At 34.4% G+C, this 12,062-nt stretch overlaps 1 protein-coding gene across 1 annotated transcript; it reads left to right on the top strand.

Annotated features, from left to right (window-relative positions):
* The first annotated feature begins 8,684 nt into the window (after positions 1-8,684).
* On the top strand, positions 8,685-10,490 carry LOC149663567 (uncharacterized). The gene has a single exon (XM_089841962.1). The coding sequence runs from the start codon at positions 8,685-8,687 to the stop codon at positions 10,488-10,490; it is 1,806 nt and encodes a 601-aa protein (XP_089698088.1).
* The last annotated feature ends 1,572 nt before the right edge of the window (positions 10,491-12,062 follow it).

Genomic DNA, 12,062 nt, shown 5'->3' with positions numbered 1-12,062 from the left:
TCCCGCAAATGAAAATCCAATATATGTCGCCACCAGCTTAGTATTGTTTTTCAAACTGCCGAACGATAAAACAAAGCGGTTTCCTATTCAACAGAGTAGTATCAATCCTTGTTAGCTACATTGGTAAATTACCACTACTGCTATTAGTAGTTGATTATCATAATTTATCCCAAAATGTAACAGTATGATTACGTTCTTAACGGCATGCAATTGCATTAAATAATCTAGAAGTAAAGATATGGGATTCCCGCATGAAAAGTACTGTTTACCAAACTGACTACACATATTACAGTTTTTAAAATTTAGACAGTTTCATTTATACAAAACTCTCACAAGGTTATGCTAACTAACAGGATAGCCTGGTGTTCGTAGGCTCCTTAAGCTAACTTGTGACCTAATAGTTTCTCACGGCCATGAATCACACTATGGTTGTGCTGGAGAGAAGTAGATTTGTCGCCTTTCAGATCAATTGGAAAAGCAATAAATCACTCTAAAAATGAATTCCGTCATTAACAATGCAATACAAATGATTCGACTAAACACTTTAGTATAACATATTGAAGGCTTAATTCCTTAGTCAAAGCGACTAAAGTAAAATTTCAAAAACTTTCAAAGAAGCGACAGTGCCATTTACTAAATGAGATAGTATTCTTTATGGAAAGGTTTATCAGCGGAATTAAATTCTTAGAACAAGTCATTTCAATAGCAAACATGCGTCTTTCGCAGGATTAGAACAAAACATTAAATGCTTTATAGAATATACGGATGTGTACCAGAATACCAGCCTATATTCTGCTCAAAACTCGTATAAAATATTTGAAAAGCGTAAATGTGTGTAATACCGAAATGAGATTGATTAGGCTTATTTGGGGTTATTTTTAGAGTACAATGGAAATTTTCGCTACTTGCTAGTATAGTGATAGACTGCAATACCTCTAAAAAGGAAAAAATCGACAGAAATTGTAAAATTCTTGTAAATTATACACAGAAAGCTAAACCCAGAGAAATTTGGTTCTATATGGGCAAAGAATTTATTAATTCTAGTGCTCATAAATAAAAATGTTTGCATGACGTCATAAAAGTTCATTTTCCGCTTAACAAGGCATTAAGCCTTTGAAGCACCGAATTTTAAAAAATGTTCACGATTATTCACTCGTATCATGAGGACGATATGGTAAATGGTTATAATGGCGCTTATCATTCAGTAATAAAAATGGCACAGAACAACGTTCGTCTTCTTAAGTTTTTTTTTTAAATGTATCAAAATATTTGTAACTCCTAATTGAATAGACCTGTTAACCCCCATTTAAAAGATGTAAAAAATGAGAGACTTTGAGAATAACCGAAACAAACATTTGCAAAAGGATTTGAGCATGATTTTTCTATCAAAGTATTCTTAATGTCATCAAAGTACTGTATGAATTGAAAGATCTGACAAAAAATAATAGGAATGTTTTACTCCTGCTTATTTGTTCGTGATGTTGAACCCCCAACTATTTAAGATCGACGTAATAATTAAGAGATTTCATCAAGCAGGAAAATTACAATATTTTGTATGGTTTCCGATCCATTGAAAGGCTCAAAAATGTGCTAGTTCATAACAAATGCTTTCTTTAATCCTAGATTGTTATCGCGTTTATTTATTGTAACTCATTACCGGTTTTACTGTGTGAAAAATTAAAATACTTATACTGAGACATATGAAAATATGTTTTTCATCGAATAATTTTGATAAATTTTAGGATAATTTAACGTAACGTTATTAGTCATTTGAAATTTTTTTCAAATTATTCCTTTCGTGTCAGTCAGATGTCACGTAAATGACTAATTTCGTTTCAGTGCATTATTCAATTTCCTATGTATTCCTATGGGTTTTTAGTAATTTTAAAAGATCGATTTAGTTTCGATGAAATGAAACGCAAATGATCAAAAACGTTTCGATTCATTTTTACTTCTAACACGAAATGCATTGCGAATGATGCTTCTTACATTACCGTTTCACGTTTCTCGCAAAGTTTTGATTACACATAAGGCGATTTTGACAAAATTAGGAAATGTTAATGCGTCGGTTGAATGATATATTGACTTATTACAGGTCCCCCTAGGTACTTTAATACTGATAAAATTCTATTGTTTTGAACTTAACCATTGCGTAAGATACTTAGAAAAGTATACATTCTTTATGCAAATCGTTATGAAAACTAGTATTATAATGATAAGACTAAATACCTAAAGTCTTAAACATCATCGCGTTATGTATTGGTATTAATGATTCTGAATCAAATAAAAGTATGCTTTGATAAAGGTTGCGAAAATCATCACAGCGTTTTTAAGAATTTGAAATGTCTTTCAAATTAAATGACTCATTTCGTGTCAGTAAAATATAATATAAATGACTGATTTCGTGTCAGTGATACATTCAATTCTCCATGTATTTATATGGGATTTTAGGAATTTTAAAGGATCGATTTCATGTCGATGAAATGTAACGCAATTGATCAAAAACGTTTTGATTATTACTTCTAAATGCGTTGGAAACATTGTTAAAGATTATAAAATTTTAAGGCGTCTAAAGAAACACAATGAGATGGATTAACTTTTTAAAATTTTGTACACATTTCTTTGGGGAATTTAGGAAACTCAAATAAGCATTTTTGCATTTTAAAAATTGTTACTTACAGTATTTCCTTCTATTAGTAGAAATCCATAATTCATGCACCGCCATTAGCTAAAAGACAGTTTGTGTTGTACTTTGAACTTTTCATTGGTGCTATATTATGTTTTAGTATAAATAGTGAAGAATGTTTTATTCTAGAAATGTGAGCTAAAATCTGTGTTTTTCCCAAGAACAGTGTAAATAGCAGAGAAATTCTAGAGTGAAACTATGATTCAGCATTTTAAACACATTATTTGGTATTTCCTCGTTCTCGATTTGGTTCACATTTCTCTAGATAGTATATTTCGGTTAATTAGCTTAGATTTTGTTATAGTAAATCTTTGCTTTACTCATTTCTGCGGGGAGAGGGGTTCAATAGATATTAAATTTTTATTTTAATATAAAAAAGTTAAATTTATTGTTTGCAAGTTACATCGAGTATTTTTGATAAATGTTGTGGAAATTTATCGAAACGTTTTTAACCGTTTGAAATATTTTTCAAATGGCTCGTTTCGTGTCAGTCAAATGCAACGTAAATGACTGATTTCGTGTCAATGTTTTATACAATTCCCCATGTATTCCAATGGGAATTTAGGAATTTTAAATGATCGATTTCGTTTCGATGAAATGTAGCACAAATGATCAAAAACGTAGAGTTTGCTTTTAACTTTCAACGCGAAACGTATCGAGAATGATGTTTTAGAATACAAAATTATCGTCGAATAGAGAAAAACATAAATGGAAAAGTTTAGACTTCAGTACTCATGGCTATATAAATCACAAAACCAAACTTGGAATCCATTAAATTATGTTTGTTCCCCTAAAGGATAGTAGTTTGTTATAAAGATAAATTTATAACGATAAAATAAATTCCTTTGTACAGAAACTGATAACAATCTTATGAGAGGGCCATAAGAAATTCCATAAAAAATTTGTAACCACGCCCCTCTTAAAATTATAAAAACCCCACCCCCCTGATCTAAAAGTGCCCGAACCTGTTTACGAAAAATAAATCACACGGAACAATTTAAGAAACAGATAAAAATCGGTCAGCAAGACCTCAGGCTATATGACTAATCAATTAAAGAAAGAAACATAAAAGTGATTCAGCTACGCCCACCAAAGTCATAAATCACATTGAGGAGCATCTTACCTTCAGGGTATATCTAAAATATACCGACAATTAAGTCACGTGATCACACTTGAGGAAAACAAATCCATTGAAGACTCTATTCAGGCCCAATCGAGAAATATGAAGTCATATTAAATAGGCTTAATATGAAATTTAGTCATTTAGTAAAATGAAACTTGCTCGACAAACCTACGAACATTTTAGTTTAATAACTAGACTTATATTTGTTCCAAGACGTATCATAACCATTATAATTTTTGTTTTTTTTTGAGTACTGTAGGTACATGTTTATGTCAGTAAATGTGTTCAATCATCTTCTAAATAGTAATATAATAATGTTGTAATTACTATGAAGGTACATGGGTATGTAAATGTATGCGCTTAATAATCTCGTGTGTAGTAATATAGTATTGCTATATTTTCGCTGATGGTGTATGTTTATGTAGATATGTGCTTAATCATCATGTAATATAGAGCTATCTCATAAGCCTTTGTGTGACGTCACCCATGGTATTTGCTCATAGAACCTGCGCGGTACCAAACATGGCCCCCCACTGCCAAAGCTAATCCTGTGACGTTTTACCTAGGCAATGATGTCACAACTGAGATAGCTCTATACCTATAGAAATAAGAATTTTTTGAATTTGTATTAATTTAGCATTTTTGTCAATTTGTATGAATAATAGTATTGTAGTTACTGGTTTGGTATCAAATTGTACCAAAACTTGTGTAATAATGATGTTTTTTCATAAATGATTCCGTATTTCAAATGTAATCGTATATCAGTATTTTAGTGATTATGAGAAAATATGTTTGGTCGTCAGTCGTATGAACATTGTAGTTTAATAACTAGCCTAATATTTGTACTTATTCACAAAAAAGTGTAAAAACTACTGTAGCTTTTAAGTCATAGTAAAAGTAATAAAATATTGCACTTATAAAAGTACGCTTTCTGTAAAAGACTTCGTCTATATTTTGTATTTTAGTTAATTAGTATTGTACTTGTTCTCCAAATCGTATCAAACCTAGTGTGATTCTTATTTTCCAAAGTTTTTTTAGTAATATTTGTTTATATCTAATTTGGAAAGGAAATCCAGCTCTATGGTTTGTTCAGATTGAGTCTGTATTATCACCGCTGGCATCACATCAGACCATACTAAATTAATAGTACTGTTCACGAGCCGAGCTGAGCGAGCTTTTTAAAAGCTAGGCTCGGCTCGAGTCAAAAAAACGGCGGCTCGGCTCGGCTCGGAAATGATCGAGCCGAGCCGAGTTGGCTCGATTAGTATATACATGTTTAAAAAAATTGCTACAACGAACGTCAAACTTGAGAACGACTATAAATGTCATCCCATGTTTAGAAATGTAGTGGTTCAGTAAAATCAGCTCTTTAAAATATGCTCAAGGTTAGAGACGAGAGATTTTTCCCACGCTTTATTTCATGTAAAAATATAACGGAACGCTATTGGTGAAGAGAATAACGACTAAAAGGAAAGCACTATATCAGTGACTAAGCTCGCGAGTCGTAGTGGCTCGATGCCTGTCGGCTCGGCTCGGCTCGACCATAAAAACTCTCGCTCGTTAATTAATCGAGCCGCAAAAGTGGCGGCTCGGCTCGGCTCGAACTCTGCTCGCTCGTCACGATCCCGAGCTGGCTCGAGCTCGTGAACAGTCCTAAAATTTCACCACATTATCGGGGCAGTTGACGGTGAAATTTTAGAACAAATTTGTGATTTGGTGTTACAGCCACCCAAATCAGATCTGTATGACACGTTAAAAAGCAGATAATTGTCCACTTTGCTGATACTGAAACTCAACGCTTAAAGAAACTATTACAGGAAATTGAATTAGGGGACAAACGTCCCTCTCAACTCTTAAGGGAGATAAAAATCTCGCTTCTTCCCAAGTACCTGACGACAACTTAAAAAGCCTTTGGATGCATTGTTTACCAACACAAATTCCAAAAATTTTGGCGGTCAGTACTGAAGATTTAAATTCTCTCTCCACCATGGCTGAGAAGATTTCGGAGGTGCCTTCTTCCGTTTTTGCCAATTCTTCACTCTTAGAAATGAGGGTTCGTCTGGGGTTTTTGCTTAAACGCTACCGTTCAAAATAGAACAAATGTGGTTCTTGTGACATGGAAGGGTTCTACTTAGAATATAAGGGTCCAGTATAAAACATCTAAGATCGTTGAAGAACCCATGGTTATTACAATGAACGACAGTGATTTTCATGGAACCTCTGGGTTTAGAGTGGAACGTCGAAGAGTTCGTCCTAGAACCTTGGGTGTTTTGAATGAACACCAGTGATTTTCATGGAACCTCTGGGTTTAGGGTGAAACTTCGAACAGTTCGACCCAGAACCTTGGGTGTTTGGAATGAACGCCAGTGATTTTCATGGACTCTCTGGGTTTAGAGTGGAACGTCGAAGAGTTCGTCCTAGAACCATGGGTGTTTGGATTGAACGCCAGTGATTTTCATGGAACCCCTGGGTTTAGAGTGGAACGTCGAAGAGTTCGTCCTAGAACCTTGGGTGTTTTGAATGAACACCAGTGATTTTCATGGAACCTCTGGGTTTAGAGTGAAACGTCGAACAGTTCGACCCAGAACCTTGGGTGTTTGGAATGAACACTAGTGAATTTCGTGGCTCCCATGGGTGTAGTATAGAACGTCGAAGAGAACGTAATAGAATCGTTGGGTTTTTTTAGAACAGCAATGATGTGTATAAAAGGCCAGTTCAGTTCAAAATTCATCATACAAAATTAAAAAAGTATCACAGACATTACACTGAAGATAAATATTCAAATGGGGAGCGTCTATTTTTAACTAACGAGACTTAAATCGTATCTAAGAGATACGTGATCTAACTTAATAAATATCAACTTCTGAAGTGATAAGAAGTAAGGAGTGAATGAAATGATCAAGCAAATATGTTCAATCGATTTATATTGATATAAAACAACATGAAAACGTTTAGAGAAAAGTGTTGCGAGGCGTGTTTAGTTACTTATAATTAATTGCACACAATAAATTCACGTATGCAGTTTCTACACCCAAAAAACCTACAATTTCACAAATTGTCATGCTTTTATCACAAAAACGCACGGCTATATCATTATATTGATTGAATGACACTTAATGTATGCAATTATATTGCGTTAGCCATTACTTCAACCCAATTTGACTATCATTGTGAGGAATAAAATAAACTCGGTATCTTAATTTGTTTCCCTAAATATTGTACATTTTACAAACTTATATTAGGCTACTACGTAGTAGCCTATTCACTTTTGATATTATTACTATTATCTTTAAGAGTATAAAAACTTCGTGATATCTAAAAAAACAATGAAAAGGCACGTCGCCAAATTCAAAAAACCAACCAGTCTTATACCACAATCTTTCGAATTACATAAAAACGTTGATGTTTTTTAACGTAATCTCGTTGTCCAAAAAAAATGGAAAATTTAATTAGACATAATCTTTGAAACGTTTGTAAAAATAGCTGAATGGGAGGGGCTTTGTTGCTTAAAAAGGTCATTCTACGCTTCAGTCAGTTACGTTCAAGGGATCAAGGCTAATATTTTAATGCTAAAAAGTGAAAACGAAGCAGTCTTTCTTCTTTTGAGAGAATCTGTCTCAATTCAATCTTGGAAGCAAAGTGGTTAGGGCCATTTTTGAGAAATAAATACGTTTCGGGTAGCTAAGACATTCTTGATTCGGATTTGGTGCTACTGCAAGTGATAGAGTGAATCACATCCTTTTGGAAACGTAAGTAATGAAAATTTTATTGTATTGTTCAGCTTAAATATTTAAACGGGGGGAGGGGACTTGTTACTCTTAAAATTTCTGTACACTGATTACTCATAAGGGTAGGTAATTTAACGATTTAGCGTAATCCTTTTACCCAAGTCAAAGGCTCATCGTGCACACTGATTAAGCTGAGATTTATTTCCTCTTACCTAAGATAAGCTAAGCCTCAACGTCAAGTTTTATTTAAAATATTACAAATGAAATGGATCATAACTCTAGCGTACTATTCGGACTTGTCTTAAACACATCGGTAAATTATGGTTATAAGATGTAACTGAATTTAAATTATTTCAATCTAGTATCGTTTATGTTCGCTAATGTATAATTAATTAATAGTAATAATCGTCATTAGGTTAAGTGTTAATCAAATTGAAACATTAAACTCTAAATAAAATAATTTGAGTTGGCTAGCCTCGCATATGTATTGTTGGGCTGCCTCTAACGGTGTCTCCTGGCGGAACGGGAATTGTCCAGTATGGGGGCGTCCCCCAGAGTACTTTTTTCACTATATGTATTTAAATAGATCATTCCATTAAATTTTTACAAAGGGGCTGAGTTGCCATCGGATGTGATTTCCCTCTGTGCTTCTTGGCACGTGGTAAATAACCTAAGAAGGCCATCCCGCTCCGAAAGGGTTTGCTTCTCTTATGACATAAATGGAATAGTCTATTGGTCTAAACTTGGTACAGCATGTGCCCTACATGTCGTAGTTTCCCGTACTAGCAACGCGTTTTTTAGCGAAATAACAATTGTGTAGGGTCAGCTTTAGAAAATGACCACTCTTGAGACACCCTGGAAGGGTTTAGAATAAGGAATAAGGAAGAAGCTTATATAGTTAATAGTTTTACACCTACAGCATGTTTCTCGCTAATTACGTTACTTTAGAGGTTTCAGTTATTAAGCTAGAAAGATTATTGGAACTTTCTAAATACGTTAGTTTTATTAAACCTTTCCCCTAGAGGGCCTTTTCAACGGGTTTTAGCTTTCGTATTCGATATGATTTTGAAATAATCATTAAAGGGAGGGTTAAAAATAGAGCTATAGCTGTTTATTAAAACGCAGTATTCGATAACAGGTCAAGGAAATGGACATGCCACCCATACAATACACTTTTTCTCTGTGTGGAACGATTAGAACTAGTTTGCTCAAACTTCTCTCTCATCTAAATATTTTACATTGGCCACATCCAGGATTTCATGTCACCTGTGCAGTTCAACAATGTGCTAGCACGTTTAAAAATATCGAGTCCTTCAAAAAGCATATTTATAGAAAACATAAATTACTCTTGCGTAATAATAGCAGAATCAAATGCGTTAATAAGGAGACAGATCCAGTCCATGAGCTAAATGATATACCTGATGACATTGACAATGGTAGTTTACTAAATGACAAGATAAAGCAAGAAGATGAAGACTCAGTCAAAGTTGAAAATCTTAAAAGAAACTTCGCATTATTGATATTGAAACTTAGGGAACAGCATCAGCTTCCATCATCTGTTGCCCAAAATATAGCCAACGACATAAGCGGCATTTTAGAAAGTTGTTTAGAGCTACCCAGGGAAGCCATTATGGAAAATGCTGACCTTGCAGCTTCAGTTACTAAATTAGTTAAAAGTGAACACACACTTAACGCTTTTTGTATGAAATCACTGAATCTCGTTGAGCCTGAAGAGTTTGTTCTAGGGGTAAGACAGGTTAAAAATAGAGAAGTAAAAGATAAAATGGTAGTAGTACCAATAGATAAGGTTCTAATAATGGTATTAAACCATGATGATATTTGGGAAGAAATCATGGAGGATAAAGCGAAGCAAGATCAAAAACAACTTCACAATTCATATAATGAAGTCCTGCTTGATTTTAGTGATGGGGAAGTTTACAAGCGCAACCAACTTTTTAATAACCAAACGAAAGATGTTATTTTAAGGATTCAATTGTATTTGGACGAAGTAGAAATATGTAATCCTTTAGGAGGGAAAAGAGGTCTAAACAAGATTACACTATTTTATTTTACAATTGGAAACATCAAAGCCCATCGTCGAAGTAAATTAAGCCAAATCTTTCTGCTTAGTGCATTTAAATACACACACGTATCAAAGTACGGCTACAGCCATGTATTAGAACCAGTTATAAGTGCGCTGAAAAGGATGCAAGTTGAGGGAATTTTCATTGAGAAACATAAAATACTTGTGCGGGGTTCCGTAGCAACTATATGTGCTGATAACCTTTCAGCTCACGCATTAGGCGGATTCTCGCAAAACTTTTCTCAAGGTCGAATATGCCGGGTGTGTATGGCTACTAAGGAACAAATTTCTACCGAATTTAGCGAGGAGAGTTCTATTTTAAGATGCGAAGCAGTTCACAAATACCATATAACGGAAGTTCAAAGAAACGCAGGAAACGCGAAAATATATGGTGTGGATAACGAATGTCGATTTAGTTCATTACAAAACTTTAGAATAACGGAGTCGTTTCCCCCTGATTTAATGCACGATCTATTTGAGGGTGTAATTCGGATGATACTTAAATTAGTTATTACCAAGTTTGTCAGGGATGGAAGCTTTTCTTTGGATAATCTTAATAATAAAATAGAGACTTTCCCTTATGGAGAACTTGAGAGGCGAAATAAACCCATTTTAATACACCAAAGGGTTCTAACAGGTTCAGGCAAAATATGTGGAAGTGCATCTCAAAAGAAATGTCTCTTTTATATTTTGCCATTAATTTTAGGTCACGTTATTGATTTAAAAGATAGGCATTGGGAGCTTTTAATGATATTGACTGAAATAGTTCAAATCGTAACCGCGCCCGTTATATCAAAACAATGGCTTACTTTTTTGACAGATCAGATTTCTGTGAAGTTCTTAAAGAACTATCTCCCGCATCATTTATAACGAAGGTTCACTATCTCACCCATTATCCGCGATTGATAGAAGAATACGGCCCCCTAATTCACCACTGGTGCATGCGCTACGAAGCCAAACACCAATATTTTAAATCTATGGCTTCCAAATCAAGGAATTTTAAAAACATAGCTAGAACAATTTCCAGTAGACACCAAAATTTACTTTGTTGGTTACAAAGCGGTAGCAATGGTTTTGAAAATGATAACGAAGAGGGAAAATGTAAGGATATAAATCTGAAGGTGTTACCTGGTGGTTTACGACACTGCTTAGCGATTCGTTTCAATTTAGTGGAAACAGACTTAATAGTGGAAACCAAATTCTTAACTAGAAATAGTGTCAAGTACGCGAAAACTTTCTTTTTTTATTCTTGATCTCATCCAAGCTGAGGAAATTCCGTTATTCTACCAAGTTTTATTCATTTTAAAAGTAAAAACAGAGTGGGTATTATGTGCAAGAGTATATCAAACTTTGAGGTACAATCGGCATATGGCAGCATATTCGGTGAAAGACATAAATATGTGGGAGCTTTTGACACCTAATTCAGCTAAACTTTATCACCCCCCTTTGCATTCTTTTACGTCTTGTGGGGAGGAATATGTTAAACTGCAGCATTGGCTTTGCAAATGATGTGTTCAAGATTTGCGCAATTGACTTTTCATTTTGTACAGCACGGCTGAAGCTGATAGCATTGTAACCTATCATGTAACTTGCGAAGAAAGAAAGAAAATTGTGAATGTTACTAGTGCGGCCTCGGTAAAAAATGTGATGGACGATATAGGAACTTTGTTTCAAAAAGAAATAAGGTTGTTGCAAGTTTATGAAGAAGCTTGGGGAGACTGGATCGATTTGGAACTAACGGATAGTCTACCAGCAAATAAATCTAAGATAAGAGTTCTCGTAGCAATGGAAAATGTGTTACAAAACAAAGCACAGTAAGCGCTGCCTTTTCAATTTTTCCTCTGGCCTGTTAATGAATAAGATATTCAAATTCAAAGGTTAGAAGGTGACAAACTAGCACCCATGGAAACTCCGATTGATATGGAAGCGGAAACATCACAACAAAGAAATACCGAAGAAAAACGAAGAAGACGAGGAATTCAGTTTAAGAGACCGAGAAGAAGGAAAATTACCCCTTAAATATAACATTCCAAAGTTTTCTAACGAAGTAGAAAGCATGATTAAAAACAGAGACAGCAGACGTTTTGGAAGGAAGTATCGGGGCAAAATTCTTTTAACCATTTACGAGGATATGAGGACTCATGTATTGTAAGTAACCGAGTTTTATTTTCTTAATTACGGACTATAATAAGTAAGCAATTGTTAAAGGTATCCCACTAAAGACGAATACCAAAAGGTAGCGATGTTATTAGTGGCGAAACATCCTTTCCTCGCGGATAGAAAAATTCGTCCAAAACACGTTAGTTACTGTATAAGAATCCTAAATTTAGGTACAGAACAAAACCTTTTTTTGAACTTATATGAACTTTTTTTCAATATTTAGGCTAATTGGGTATTGTCTCTAAGACAAAAATTTAGACACGAGCGTTTGCCTCTCACAAC

Source organism: Phalangium opilio, unplaced genomic scaffold (genome assembly GCF_054372755.1).
Source record: "Phalangium opilio isolate 3A_F unplaced genomic scaffold, DU_Popi_V2 ptg000061l_1, whole genome shotgun sequence".
NCBI classification, from domain to species: Eukaryota; Metazoa; Arthropoda; class Arachnida; order Opiliones; family Phalangiidae; genus Phalangium; species Phalangium opilio.
Note: the sequence above shows the minus strand (reverse complement) of the source record. Positions and strands in the feature narration are given on the sequence as shown.

What these genes read in the sequence shown, in the direction of transcription:
- LOC149663567 (XM_089841962.1), top strand. Translation starts at nt 8,685, where the DNA reads ATGGACATGCCACCCATACAATACACTTTTTCTCTGTGTGGAACGATT.